General features: G+C 57.4%; 1 protein-coding gene across 2 annotated transcripts; it reads right to left on the minus strand.

Annotated features, from left to right (window-relative positions):
• Position 1: 1 nt before the first annotated feature.
• FNBP4 (formin binding protein 4) lies at positions 2-13,902 on the minus strand. Of its 2 annotated transcripts, none has more exons than XM_071761672.1 (16): positions 13,752-13,902; positions 13,234-13,317; positions 12,166-12,299; positions 11,809-12,037; positions 10,203-10,353; positions 10,045-10,123; positions 9,615-9,965; positions 8,626-8,833; positions 7,274-7,392; positions 4,998-5,102; positions 4,663-4,796; positions 3,337-3,515; positions 2,020-2,354; positions 1,085-1,609; positions 828-985; positions 2-242 (listed from the first exon to the last, which is right to left on the minus strand). In XM_071761672.1, exons 1-16 carry the CDS (start codon positions 13,873-13,875, stop codon positions 152-154), a joined length of 3,006 nt encoding a protein of 1,001 aa, XP_071617773.1. In that variant the 5' UTR covers positions 13,876-13,902; the 3' UTR covers positions 2-151. The 2 variants fall into 2 exon arrangements, with proteins under 2 accessions (XP_071617773.1, XP_071617772.1); XM_071761671.1 differs by having other exon boundaries at positions 10,045-10,126.
• Positions 13,903-14,498: the final 596 nt, after the last annotated feature.

Below are 14,498 nucleotides of genomic sequence, written 5' to 3' on the forward strand. Positions count from 1 at the left end.
GTTTCCCAAACTGCTACAATTTATTATTGGACAAGGGTGGATGGGAACTGTACAGCTGTAATACAAAAAAAAAAAAAAAAAAAAAAAAAGAAAATGAAGAAAAAAAGAAACTAAAACACCCAGGAGGCCGCTGAGGAGGCGGGGCGGTGCCTCATGTGCTCGAGGCGGTTTTCCTCCGCTTCAGCCGCGCTCTCCAATCCTCCGGCAGCGCCTCGAAGTTGGCGTTCCGCTCTGCCATGCCGCTGCGGGGACACAGGGAGCGCTCAGGGGGAGGTGACAAAACCCCCCACGCCCTCCGGGGACACGGAGGAGGAGTCCAAGGAAGGAAGGAGCTGGGGAAGGAGCTGGGGAAGGAGCTGGGGAAGGAGCTGGGGAAGGAGCTGCTGAGGAATGGGCTGCCCGGGAAGTGGATCCTGGAGCTAAGGAAAGGGCTTCCAGTGGCCAGGAAAGGGCTGCTGGGGAAGAAGGGGCTACTGGAGGTGAGGAGGGGGCTTCAAGTGCCCAAGAAAAGGCTGCTGGGGATGGGGCTGCTGAGCAAAAAGCTCCTGGGGCTGAGGAAGGGTCTCCTGGACTGGGGAAGGGTCTCCTGGTGCTGGGGAAGGGTCTCCTGGTGCTGGGGAAGGGTCTCCTGGACTGGGGAAGGGTCTCCTGGTGCTGGGGAAGGGTCTCCTGGTGCTGGGGAAGGGTCTCCTGGTGCTGGGGAAGGGTCTCCTGGACTGGGGAAGGGTCTCCTGGTGCTGGGGAAGGGTCTCCTGGACTGGGGAAGGGTCTCCTGGTGCTGGGGAAGGGTCTCCTGGTGCTGGGGAAGGGTCTCCTGGTACTGGTACCTCATCAGCTGCTGCTGCTTCCACTCCTCGATGCGCCGCTGGGCCGTGGTCTCCCGATCCTCCTCGCTGGAGCTGGAATTCTCCTCCTCATCCAGCTCCCGCTGGATGCTCTGCCACTTCTTCACCAGTGAGGGCATCTTCGTCTTCCCCTTCTTGCCCTGCGCCAAAAAAACAAAATAAGAAACCAATCCCGAGGCGAGGGCGGCTGGAAAAGGGACCGGGGGGTGTGTCTGGAGCAGAACCGAACCCGCCCCTACCTTCTCCTTCCGCCCCTTTTTCGGTTTCTCCTTTTCCGGCGGCAGCGGTGCCTTGGGGGTGGGCGGCGGGGGGGTCTGTGGGGGCGGCGGGGGCGGGGGCTGCTCGGTGGGGCCGGCAGCAGGCGGAGCCCCCCGGGCCGGGGCCGGCGGGGGGGTGGTGGTGGTGGTGGCCACGCTGACCGCAGCGTTACACTCGGAGTAGCCCATGACAGTCGGTGCTGTGACCCCCAGGTAGCCAGACTGCAGGCCCAGGGGGGTGGGCTGGGGGCCGGGGGGGCCCGGAGCCAGACGGAGGTTGGGCCGAGGCTGGAGGTCGCTCTGGAGGCGCTGTCGAGGCCGGAGGGAGGCCAGGGGCAGGGCTGAGGGCTGGTACTTGGTGGCAGCCATCAGGGGTTGGCTGTAGATGACGGGGCAGCTGCCGATGGTGGCCGCACGCTGCTGCAGCACCCCCGGGCTCATCTCCACGGCTTTCCTCTTCTGGGGCTTCACCGAGAGCAGGGGGACAGGGCTGGTGTCCACGGAGCTCTGGAGAGAGAAAGGAGGGAGATGGGAGGGAGGTGGCTCTCAACAGGCACCGTGCGGTGTCCTCTCCCTGGGGTGGGGGTGCTGGCCAAGCACTGGTTCCACAGCCCCAGACTGCTTTAGGGTAAAAGGAACCCTGAAGATCACCCCAGTCCCAGGTACCTCCCAGCAATGCTCCAAGCCCCATCCCATCTGCCCTTGGGATGGAGCAGCCACAGCTTCTCTGGGCAACCTGGGCCAGGGTCCCATCACCCTCACAGCACAGGATTTCTCCCTCACGTCCAACCTCAATCCCCCCTCTTTCAGTTTAAAGCCATTCCCCCTCATCCCACCCCATCCCAGTTATCCAAAGTCCCTCCCCAGCTTTCCTGCAGCACTGGGAACTTCCCCAAGGTCTCTCCCTCACCCCTCACCTGGGTGCTGGCAGCAGTGGGGCGCAGCAGAGGTTTGAGGGGTGCATCCTCCTCCGTTCCCGGGGCGGGCGGTTCCTCACCCCCTTCGTCTTCCATCTCCACTTCTTGGATCTCCCCATCTTCTCCCGGGGGTGGTGGTGGGGGTGGTGGAGGAGGAGGAGGGGGTGGCGGTGGGGGAGGCGACTCGGGGGGAGGTGGAGGTGGTGGAGGCATTTCCAAAGGCAGAGGGGGTTGGAGAACCGGGACCGAGGACTGAAGCAGAGTCCAAAAGGGAGTGAGCGGCATGAGAGACGTGGCAGGAACTTGTCCTGAGAAGGATTCTTTACAAAGGGAGCCTGAAGAACACAGATGGACACGAGCTTCAGCACCCCAGGAAACAGCACCCCGCTGCCTGCTCCTCCTCCTGCCTGCAGCAGGGTGCCCTGACACCCCCACCCCACGGGGACACAGCTGGGAACCACTGCCTGGGGAAGGCTCAGGGGGATTCTCACCCTGCTCCAGCTCGGGGGGACACAGAGGGTGGAGATTCCCACTTTACAAGGAGTCTCATGGATAAGACAAGGGGCACAAGTTGTTCCTGGGGAGATTCCCACTGGACACCAGAGGAGTGTTTTTCCCCATGGGAACAGTCAGACAGTGGAATGGTCTCCCAGGAGAAGGGGTGGATTCCCACACTCTGGAAAGCTCCAAGTCTCAGCTCAGTGGGGTGTGGGACACCTCACATCAGCAATAACATGAGCAGGGTTGGACCAGAGGATCCTTGGGGTCCCTTCCAACCTCACCTTCTGGGATTCCATGATCCCAGCTTTGCAGTGCTTAAAGGGATCTCATTCTAAGGCTGCGACCCCATTTTAGGGTTGGGATCTCAATTTTAGTATTGGGATCCCATTTAAGGGTTGGGATCCCATTTAAGGGTTGGGATCCCATTTCAGTCTTGCAACCCCCTTTTAGGATTAGGATCCCAATTTTAGTGTTGTGAACCCCTTTTAGGGTTGGGATCCCCCTTTAGGGTTGGGATCCAATTTTAGTATTGGGATCCCATTTAAGGGTTGGGATCCCATTTTAGTGCTGCAACCTCCTTTTAGGATTAGGATCCCAACTTTAGTGTCGTGAACCCATTTTAGGGTCGGGATCCCATTTTAGGATCGGGATGCCAATTTTAGGGTTGTGAACCCCTTTTAGGGATGGGATCCCATTTAAGGGTCGGGATCCCATTTTAGGATGCCAGTTTTAGGGTTGTGACCCCATTTTAGGGTTTGGACCCCATTTTAGCGTCGTTGTGCCGCCATTTTAGGGCCAGACCCCCCCAGGCTGTACCTGCAGGTCTCTGGGTGGTGTCCCCGGGGCGTTCTCCTTTCTCCTTGGGGGGGGGCTGAGCAGGACCCTCGTTTTTCCTCTCGGCGTTCCGCTCTCCTTCCTCCTCATCCTCCCCGTCAGGGAACTCCCACTGCGACTCTCCCGAGCGCTCGTTAACATAGAAATAGCGTCTATGCTCCCTAAATCACAGGAGAGAGAAGGGGGGGCTTTAGATTCTCCCCCCGACCACCTCACACACCACTCCCAGGTGGGCCTGGCCCACGACAGCTCTGTGCTCTCGCAGGGGAAAGACCCTCTTGTTGCCGCTCTCCCAAACAACTTGGAGGAAAAAACCAGCCCCGAGCTGGCTGGCTCAAAGCTTAATTTTTTTTTTTTTTTAATTTTTTTTGTGTGTAGTGTATTTTTTTTTTTTTATTTTTTTTTTTCCTGTTCTGTTTTTGTTTTGCACTCGCTGGCTGAGTGAACTGTCACCCTGAACAAAACCCCCTCCCCTCCTCCTCTCTCTCCTCAGAGGGAGGGGGCTGCGAAAAGCCAGCGGGCGGCAGAGCGACATCCAACACTCAAACCTTGGGGGAACTTTCCAGCCGAGGGGTGGCCAAAAAGTCACCCCCCCACCACACTGAGAATGAGGCAACGGGGGAACAGCCCAACGGAGGCAAGAGGCTGCCCCCCTACCCCGTGGTTGGAGGTCGCTTTTATGATACTCTCGGGTGTCAAAAACACACAGTGAATGCTAGAGAGAGGGAGCGGATCTGGGAGCTGAAAAACAAAAGAGCAAAGATTTCAAACAACAGAAAAACCAAGCCAGAGTAAAACCAAAAAAAGAAAAGACAAAGAAATGTTTGGGTCTGACCTGCTGGCAGGAGACAGAAATCTTGTTCTTCGTTCCGGCGGGCTGGTGGGGTTTGTCCTTTGGCAGAGCTGTTGGTCAGAAGAGTTGATCCAGAGATCCTGCAAAGTTCACAGAGCTCTCGCATGCGCGACCCCCCAGGCCCGCCCTCCGCAGCGCTTCGCTTCCACCAGCTCTGTCCAGTCAGGGATTTGCAGCTCCGTCTCCAAGCGTTTGCATCCTCCTCCTTCTCCTCCAGCGTGTTTATTTTGTTTATTTTTTTTTTTTTAATCAATTTCTATTTATTTATTTATTTTGGGCTCCAGTGCCGGGCTGGTTTCTCTGCCTGCCCCAGCACCGCTACCACCGAAGCCGCTCTCAGTCTCCCGGGGATACAAACGGCGCCAACGGTCTCGTCGGGTTGGTGGGTTGATGGTCACAAATCATGTCTGAGATGTCAGAGGATGAAAGGTGAGGAAAGGTAGGAGAGGGCGTACCTGTCCCAGTGGCAGGACCAGCCTTTAGGGGTGGCGTTTATTTCGTATTGTTTTAGCTGTTCGGCTGCATCTTGGAGTTTGCGTTTGAGGTAGTTTCCATTGAGAGCACCTTCCCTCCAGTCTGCAATGCGGGTCTAGAGGGCAAGAACCAGGGGGAAGGGAACCACTGAGGGGAGCTGCCACAGGACACCAGCTCCAGAAAAAGGTTTTGGGTTTTTTTTTTGTTTGTTTTTCCCTTCACGGCACCGGGACTCAAGGGGAGGTGCTGAGGAAAAGGAGGGGGCTGAAAGGATCTGAGAATCCGCGTCGGGACAGAAGGCGAAGGCTTTGGTTACCTCTGTCTGCAACAGCAACAGGTGGAAGTTGGAGATAGATTGTCTGTTGATTCCCAGGAATTCCAGCTTACTGGTCAGAGTGTTTGCCAGCTCTCCGATCTGAAACTGCCAGGGAAGAAAGGGGGGAGTCAAAGAGGTGCTCACAGGGAGTGTCCCCGGGCGGCCGCCGCTGCAGCCTTTTCCCCCGGAGAACAGGATTTGGGATCTGTCACCCTGAAGGGCTCTGTCACCCGTTACCCACCCCTGGGATGGGGTTGGTGGGAGCAGAGCTCCCCCCGTAGCCACAGAAGGTGGTGCTGAACTTTCCTGCAGCTCCTTCCCTGCTCTGGAGGAGGACATGGGCTGCGTCTGCCCCGGGAGTGGAGCCACAGCAGAGCCCTGGGCAGGGTGGGAAGGGTTCAGTGTGATCCTGGAGCTGCTTTCCCAGAGGAAAAGGGCTGGGATGTTCATATCAGACTCAGGAATTGTTGCTTTCCAGAGGAAGTAAGCTGGGAAGCACCAGAGGGGAGGTGTTGGCTGTGTCTACACTCAAGTTCGGCCACCTCGTGTCCCACAGGAGTCAGACCTCCAATTTGGGGACAATTCTTGGGAAGGGAAGCAGCTCCCACCCTGAGAGTGACCCAGTAAAGATCCAGGGTGGGTGCCTGGATCCCCATTTCTTTGAGGAAGGGTCTAAAACTGTACTTTTTCTCCCCCCATTTTGCTCCTCAGAAGCAGCTTTGGAAGGTCCCCAAAGCCAACGCCGCGGCGTCTGTCTGCAGAGAGAGGGACGGGTTGGACAACCAACCCTAGGGGAGAGCCTGAGGTAAGGAAATAATTAATTCCAGAATTAAGGTGGCTGTGGAGGAGGCAGGGAAGATCCCTCAGCGGCGTGGCAGGAGCTGCTGGATCTCCTGCAAAGCAGAGAGCTGGCAGAACAAGAGGTTACCCCCATCCCAACAAAGCCACGTCCCTGCCCCGCCACGGGCGTCCCCACCTCTGGCAGCACTGAGGGGTCCTGCCCAGGAAGGGACCAGAGCAAGGGGGACAGGAGGGGACATCCCAAGGGACAAGATTTCAGCAGCCATCTCCCTCCTGCAGGTTTGGGTTCTGTTGGTTTGGGGTTTTTTTTTTGGTAGAAATAAACGAGATGAAATCATGGAGCAGGCTGAGGGAGGGGGTGTGCTGAGGGTTGGGGCAGGGATCATCCCACCCCAAAAATCCTTGGGGTGGGATTGTGAATGTGTCACAGAACTCATCCCCTTCACAGCAGGGAACTAATTAAGTGGTGGATAACGAGGGCAGGGCTGGAGGGCAGAGAAGGAGCTGGCAGAACAAGAGGTTACCCCCATCCCAACAAAGCCACATCCCTGCCCCACCACGGGCGTCCCCACCTCTGGCAGCACTGAGGGGTCCTGCCCAGGAAGGGACCAGAGCAAGGGGGACAGGAGGGGACATCCCAAGGGACAAGATTTCAGCAGCCATCTGCCTCCTGCAGGCTTGGGTTCTGTTGGTTTGGGGTTTTTTTTTGGTAGAAATAAACGAGATGAAATCATGGAGCAGGCTGAGGGAGGGGGTGTGCTGAGGGTTGGGGCAGGGATCATCCCACCCCAAAAATCCTTGGAGGTGGTGAATGTGTCACAGAACTCATCCCCTTCACAGCAGGGAACTAATTAAGTGGTGGCTAACGAGGGCAGGGCTGGAGGGCAGGTTTCCACCTGGGTTTTAGCAGGAGGCAGTGATTCCCCATGTGTCAACCAGCTGGCACGGGGAGGTGACAACATTTGGAAGGGAAACGCAGAGAATCGGGAGCCAAATTTCTCTCATGGTCACAAAAATGAGTGGAGAATCAGGAGGGTGCAGAGAAAAAAACCCAAAAAATCTCTTCACAGTCACAGCTCCTGGGGAACAGTCACCTGGAGCTGGGGAAAGGGCTCTGGGGATGGCTCAGCTGCAGCCACGGGAGCAAAGCAAGGATGGGAGAGAAAATCAATCAGAAAAATCCCCCAAGTTTGCATTTAATGACTTAAAAAAAGTCACCTGTGGGAGGCAAGGGACACAGAGAGGGAACCTGGGTGTCAGGGTGAAAAAAAACCAAGCTGGAAGTGTTTGCCCTCCCTCATCACCACTTCTGGGCTTTATCCCTCCCTCCCACATCCTCTTTATTTGAAAAAAATGTTTCCAAAGCTTTGCTGCCAGCTGGAGAGAGGACACAGGGCTGGAGCTTCCCCCCCCTCACCCTGCCCAGAGACCCCTGGGTGGGATGGATCCCACCCCCCACCTCTCCAGCTCTGTACCTTTAGGTCCTGCTCTTCCTCTTCTAATTTTGGAGCCCCTTGGGGTTTTGGTTTCTCCTGGGGCTCCTCGGGCTCAGCCTCTTTCTCTGAAGTTGTTTCAGTTGTCTCCACGTTGGTGGCTGCAGGAGAAGAAAAAGAGAGGTGAGAACTCCTCCCCCCAAAGCACTGTGCTGGAGAGGGAAGGACCTGGGAGCTTCCTACAGCACCAGGAACCTGAAAAAAAACAGGAGAGAAGGAAAAAGTCTCTGTGTTTGGATGGTGGAGACCCTTGGAAGGGCAGGGATGCAGGTGAAAAAGAAAGTGAAAAAGACTCCAACATTCCTGGTGTGTCCTGGGGGGAAAAATCCCATTTGTGGTGTGTCCTGAGACAAAAAAAAAAATCCCGTTTCTGGAGTTTTCTGTGGGGAAAAATGCCATTCCTGATGTGTCCTGGAGGAAAAATCCCATTTCTGGTGTTCTGCGTGGGGAGGGAAAAAAAAAAAAAATCCTTTTTTGTGTGCCCTGGGGGAAAACCAACCCCATTCTTGGTGTGTCCTGGAGGAAAAACCTTCTTCCTGGTGTGTCCTGGAGGAAAAAAGTCCAATTTATGGCATTTTCTGCAGAAAAAAATCCCGTTCCTGTTGTATTCTGGAGGAAAAACCCCACTCCTGATGTGTCCTGCTGCTCAAGGGTTTTGTTCCCTCCATCACCCTGGAGCTCAACTTTAAATCTTTTGTTTTAGAGCAGGAGCTTCCCAATCCTCTGGAAAAGGAGGAAGCAGCACTGAGGGCAGAGCCACCTCCTGGGGTGCTCTGCTCCTGAGGAAAAGCCACCCAGGGGCCACCAGTGTCACCAGTTCAAGGCCATCTCTGGCCATTTATTCCTGAAGCAAGCAGCAGCCTCACCCTCAGCCAGCTCTTGGCTGGGATCAGAAGTGAGGAAACAAAAGGAAATGAGCTCAGGCTGCACCAGGGGAGCTTTGGACTGGAGACTGGGAACAATTCCTCCCTGGAAAGGCTCATCAGGCTCATCAGGCCCTGGCTCAGCTGCCCAGGGCAGGGGTGGAGCCCCCATCCCTCAGAGCTGTGGTGCTGAGGGCCATGGGGTGGTGGTGGCCTTGGCAGGGCTGGACTCAATCATCCTAAAGCTCCTTTCCAACCCCAAAAAATGCCCCCATTTTATAGTGTTGCATGGTGAGGGCTCAATACAGCAGGAGGGATGTAGAGGTGGCTTTCATTAAGGGACAAAGCCAGGCTGTGTGTGACAGAGGTGACAGCCACCCCCCAAAAACTTGTCCCACATACCTCACCAGCTCCTCAGTGGCCTCTCCTCCTCCTCCTCCTCCCCTCCCAGGAGGGACCTTTCCCAATTACCTGTTTCTCCCACCTCTGGGCTCTCCCTCCCAGTTTTGGAGCCTCGAGTGGCAGCTTCAGGGCTGGCTGCTCCCACAAAAAGTTTCCACTTCCCCCTTTTGGAGGCCAAACGACGGGCAGGGTCCTGGGAAGCCCCCTGGCTGCCATCTGAGAGGGGGCTGGAGCCTGAGATGCTGCCCTCCCCTTCCTCCAGGGCACGGAGCTCAGCCTGAGGAGAGAGAGGGAGGAGCTGGAATCACCCCAGGGGATAAAGAGGGAATTTGGAGCCCCCAGCCCATGCAGGAGCAGCCTGGGGAAGGAGACAGACACAAAGTTCTGCAGCTCCCGGGTGGTTTCCAGCTGTCCCGCACCCAAAAGTTGATTTCCCTGACAGAAACTTCCTCAAAAAAAACCTTTCCCCCAATAAAAAACCTTCTACCCCTAAGAAAAGTACCCTTCTACCCACCAAAAAGACCTTCCCCCCAAAAAAGTACCCTTCTACCCACCAAAAAATAAACCTTCTGCCACAAAAAGGTCTTCCCCCCAAGCCAAAATCTTTTCAACCCAAATCTTTCCATGCAAAACAAAACAGTTCTTCCCCCCCAAAAACCCTTCCCCTAAAACTTTGCCAGAAATACCCCATGCCTTTCTGAAAAAAAAACCCTTCCCCCCCAAAACCAACTTTTTCCTCTAGAAAGACCCTTTCTCCTGAAAAAATAAACCCTTTCCCCTAAAAAAAATATAATTTCCTTATTCCCCAATAAACTTTCCCCCCAAAAAATCCTTCCTGACAAAATACCCTTTCCCCAAAAACCCCTCTCCTCCCCAAAAGACCCCACCCTTCCCCAAAAATGCCACCTCCTCCCCCAAACCCCCCCCCCTTCCCCCGAAATGCCACCTCCTCCCCAAAACTTCCCCCCCTTCCCCAGAAATGCCACCTCCTCCCCAAACCCCCCCCCCCTTCCCCAAAAAAGCCACCTTTGCCCACCAGGAAGCCTTCCTCCCCTCACCTTCCTCCTCTCCAGCACCATCTCCAGCTCCAGGGTGTCCTGCTCCTCCTCCTCCTCCCCACTCTCCCCAGACTGCACCACACTGCACAGCTCCTCCTGCAGGGGCTCCTCCAGGGGCTCCCTGATGGCCTCGGGTTCTTGGGGACCAGCTGCCACCACTGTCACCTCTCCTGCCTTGGTTTCCTCCTCGGGAGGTGGCTCCACCACCTCCTCTTTGCAGATCACCTTCCTCCTCCAGCGTTCCTCTTCCTCCTTCACCCCCTCGGGGAGCAGTGGGGCCAGCAGAGCTGCAGCCACCCCTTTTTTCTCCTCCTCGCTGTTGGAGAGGGCTTGGACACCTTCATTCACCTCCTGAGGGAGGAGGGTTGGGTGAGGAAACACCTCACCCCTCCCCAAGCAGCACCAGGGGAGGGCCCTGGCCCTCACTCACCTTCTTCACCTCCCTCTTGGCCCCACGGCCGGGTCCCTTCTCCTGGGAATAGGGCTCAGCCACAAAGCTCCCGTTGGCACTGCTGAGGAAGAGAGGGGTGAGGGGGGAGGAAGGAGCCAGGGGACAAGGTTGGGGACACAGAGGGGGACATTTCCTACCTGTGCTGGTAGTGCTGGAGGCCCTGGACCTGAGTGGCCAGGTACTGGGGCAGCTCCCAGGTGACCTCGTTGCTCTGGGTGTTCCAGTAGTAGTAGCAGCCCGTGTTCTCATCCCACACCTCCTGCCAGTCCCCCATCTCCAGCTCCCCCACTGCCACACAGGGGACAAGGACACGATGGCACCCGGGGGACACCCGGTGGCACCTGGGGACAGGCCCAGGGAACCTCCCCCTCCCCACTGGATCAGCTCCTGGGTGGGTGTCACCCCCTTTCCCTGCTGTCACCCCCTTCTTCCCACTCGTCGCCACCCTCAGGTCCCTCTGGGGAGCACAGTGGGGGCAGCAGAAACCCCAAAATGGGGGCAGCCCCCCCAAAATGGGTGGAGCCCCCCCAAAATGGGTGCAGAGCCCCTCAAAATGAGTGGAGCCCCCCTCAAAATGGGTGCAGAGCCCCTCAAAATGGGTGTAGAGCCCCTCAAAATGGGTGCATCCCCCCAAAATGGGTGCATCTTTCCTTAAAATGAGTGTGGCCCCCCCAAAAATAGGTGCAGCCCCCCTCAAAATGGGGGGAGCCCCCTCTAAATGGGTGCAGCCCCCTTCTAAATGGGTGCAGAGCCTCCAAAATGGGTGCACCCCCCCCAAATGGGTGCATCTTACCTTAAAATGAGTGTGCCCCCCCCAAAAATAGGTGCAGCCCCCCTTAATATGGGTGCAGAGCCCCCAAAATGGGTGCAGCCCCCCTCAATATGGGTGCATCCCCCCCAAATGAGTGCATCTTCCCTTAAGATGAGTGTGGCCCCCCCAAAAAAGAGGTGCAGAGACCCTCAAAATGAGAGAAGAGCCCCCAGAATGGTTGCAGGCCACCTCAAAATGGGTGTATCCCCCCCAAAATGGGTGCATCTTCCCTTAAAATGTGTGCCCCCCCCCAAAAATAGGTCCATCCCCCCTTAAAATGGGTGCAGAGCCCCCAAAATGGCTGCAGGCCCCCTCAAATGGGTGCATCTTCCCTTAAAATGAGCAGGACCCCAGAAAAATAGGTGCAGCCCCCCCTAAAATGGGTGGAGCCCCCCTCTAAATGGGTAAAGAGCCCTTTAAAATGGAAGAAGAGCCCCCAAAATGGCTGCAGGCCCCCTCGAAATGGGTGTATTCCCACCAAAATGGGTGCAGATCCCCCAAAATGGGTGCATCTTCCCCTTAAAATGTTCCACCCCCAAAAAAATAGGTGCAGCCCCCCTCTAAATGGGTAAAGAGCCCTTTAAAATGGAAGAAGAGCCCCCAAAATGGTTGCAGCCCCCCTCAAAATGGGTGTATTCCCACCAAAATGGGTGCATCTTCCCCTTAAAATGTGTGCCCCCCCCCAAAAATAGGTCCATCCCCCCTTAAAATGGGTGCAGAGCCCCCAAAATGGTTGCAAGCCCCCCCAAAATGGGTGCCTCTCCCACCAAATGGCAGCACCTCCCCTTATCACGGGTACAGCCCCCCCACCCCAAATGCTTCCATTCCCCCCCAAACGGGGGCAGAGCCCCCCCAGATGGTTGCCCCCACCCCAAAATAGCTGCATCCCCCCCCCCAAATGTTTCCCTCCCCCACCCCAGCCGTGTGCTGACCTCCTGCCAGGGAGCACTGGGTGTCATACTGCCACTCGGGTGCTGGGGCAGCTCCGTTGGTGGTGCTGGAGGGGGGTTGGGATCCAGATCCCGATCCCGATCCCGAATCCTTCGGCTCCGGACGGGGAGGGGTTGGGGGCGGCGCCGAGGAAGAGGAGGAGGAGGGGAGAGCGGTGGGGGAGGGGGAAGGCTCGGCAGGCTGGGGAGGAGCCGTGATGGCATCGATCTCCTGTGAAAACATCCCCAGATCAGCTCGGGAGCGCCGGGGGTAGGGAAAAGGCAACCGGGATCCTCGTTTTTTCCCGGTTTTCCCTCAATTCCAAAGGGAATTTTGCTTCCTCCCCCCCCGGAACTGACCGCTAAGAAGTTGGCCAAGGTGCTGTCGATGTCAGAGTTGCTGCCGTTGGTGCCCGAGGCCCGGGGAGGTTTCTCTGGGGTTTCTCCCTCCTCCTCGTCGCTGTCTGCGTAGGCACCCAGCAGGCACAAACCTCCTGGCCCCGGGGAGGGGGGAAATTCGGGAAATCTCGTCAAAAAAGGGGGCCCAGAGGCTGACTGAACCCCCCCAGCTCTTGTGGTGCTGCTGGTGTGGTGAGGGGAGGGCAGCAAGGGGAGGTCAGGGGGTGGGGAACCCCCCCCTGGGGCACCCAAGTATCCATTCCAGCCAAAAGGAGAAGAACTGCCCCAAAATTGCCTTGGGAGAGAGAACCAGCCCACCCCCCAGGGAGAAAAAAAATCCCAAAACACTGAAAAATAATTCCCCATCCTTGGGCTGTAAATGTCCTGTCTGCCTGAAAACCAGAGAGGGGGAGGAACTGCTCCCCTAAGCACTGATATTTGAATTATTGAGTCGATATTGAATTTATTTAAAGTTATGGTAATAGAAAAGGAAAAAAAAATCCCTTTTTCCTCCTCCCCCCCAAAATACACTGCAGGGTGAGCTCCTAACCTGAGTTTTTAAGAGGAGGAACCAATATTCCCAAGACATTCAAGCACTGAAGGGGGGGAAGGGCCCTGCTCCAACCCCCACCCTAAGAAATTGGGGGGAATTAAGTCCAAAGCAGTGAAACGGGGTCATCATCCTGCTCTGGGAATAAGGTTGGAAAAGGAATTGAGGAGGAGCAAGCCTCAAAAAAGGCCTCAAAATAATTAAGAGGAGGATAATCACTGCTCCTTAATATTAAGAATCATTGAGGAAAGAGTTAATTAACCAAATAAGCACGTACAGAGGGACAATACCACCCATCCAAAAAGGGCTTTTAAGGACAAGGGAACCCCCCACCCGTTTATGAGACAGAAAAAAAAAAAAGGCCTTTTTATCGGTGGGGATTCTCTTTCCCTAAAAACAGAGAGGCACGCCCCTGATTGTTATTTTGTTGGGAGTTTTTTTTCTGGAAAAAGAGGGAGTTTTACCTCCTCTCCTCCTACCTGTGGGCTTGACGGCGGCAGCGGGCGCCGGGGCCGGGGGGTTGGGCGCGCTGCGGGGGGGCTCGGCCACCGCTTCGGGCTCCTCTGGGAAGGGAAAAACGGTTTAAGGAAAGCAGGGCGGGTGTGTCCGTGGGTGCCTGTGAGTGTCCGTGTGTGTTCGTGGGTATCTGTGTGTGTCTGGCTGTACCAGTGGGTGTCCGTGGGTGCCTGTCTGTATCAGGGGGTGTCTGTGTGTGCCCGTGGGTGCCTGTGGACATCCGTGGGTGCCTGTGTGTCCATGTGTGTCCGTGGGTATCTGTGTCTGTCTATTCCTCCGGGTGCCTGTCTGTATCAGTGGGTGTCCGTGGGTGTCTGTGTGTACCTGTGCGTGTCCGTGCACGCTGAGGCGGTGGTGCCTCCGCTAGGCCTCAGCGTTACGAGTAGGCCTCACCGAAGCCTGCGCTAGGCCGCGCCCCGCCAACAAAGCACAAACCCTCCCCCCCCCCCCCAGCCCAACCCCCGCCTCCATCCGCTTTTACCCGGCTCGGAACCCGAGTCGGCTCCTTCCAGCGGCGGTCCCGGGGCCTCATCGCGGCGGGGCCCGGGGGGGGACAGGCGGAGGATGGGCCTGCGGCCCGGGGCCGAGCGCGATTTCTTCCCCATGGCGGCGGCGGCGGAGGCGGCGGCGGCGCGAGCGGCGCCTCAGGGCTGGGCCCGCGCGTGCGCGGGGCGCGAGGGGAGGGGGCGGGGAATGGGGCGGAGCCACAGCGCGCGGGGAAGGGTGAGGAAGGGGGCGGGGTCTGAGGAAGCTCCGCCCACCGACTGTAGGGGCGGGGCCAACGCGGCGCGGTCAGAGATTCCCACGGGGGCTGCGGACCCGGAGACCCCCAGAGCACCGCCCTATAGACCCCCCCCCGTATAACCCCCACCCCCAGCACCGCCCTATAGACCCCCCCCCGTATAACCCCCTCCCCCAGCACCGCCCCATAACCCCCCCAGACCATCGCCCCATAGACCCCCCCTCCCCCAGCACTGCCCCATAGACCCCCTGCCCTATAGACCCCCCCCCCCAGCACTGCCCCATAGACCCCCTGGCCCATAGCCCCCCCAGAGCACTGCCCCATAGACCCCCCCTCCCCCAGCACTGCCCTATAGCCCCCCCCAGAGCACCGCCCTATAGACCCCCCCCGTATAACCCCCACCCCCAGCACCATCCCATAGCCCCCCCTGCCCTATAGACCCCCCACCCGTATAGACCCCTCCCCCAGCACTGCCCCATAGACCCC

Source organism: Heliangelus exortis, chromosome 18, assembly GCF_036169615.1.
Source record: "Heliangelus exortis chromosome 18, bHelExo1.hap1, whole genome shotgun sequence".
NCBI classification, from domain to species: Eukaryota; Metazoa; Chordata; class Aves; order Apodiformes; family Trochilidae; genus Heliangelus; species Heliangelus exortis.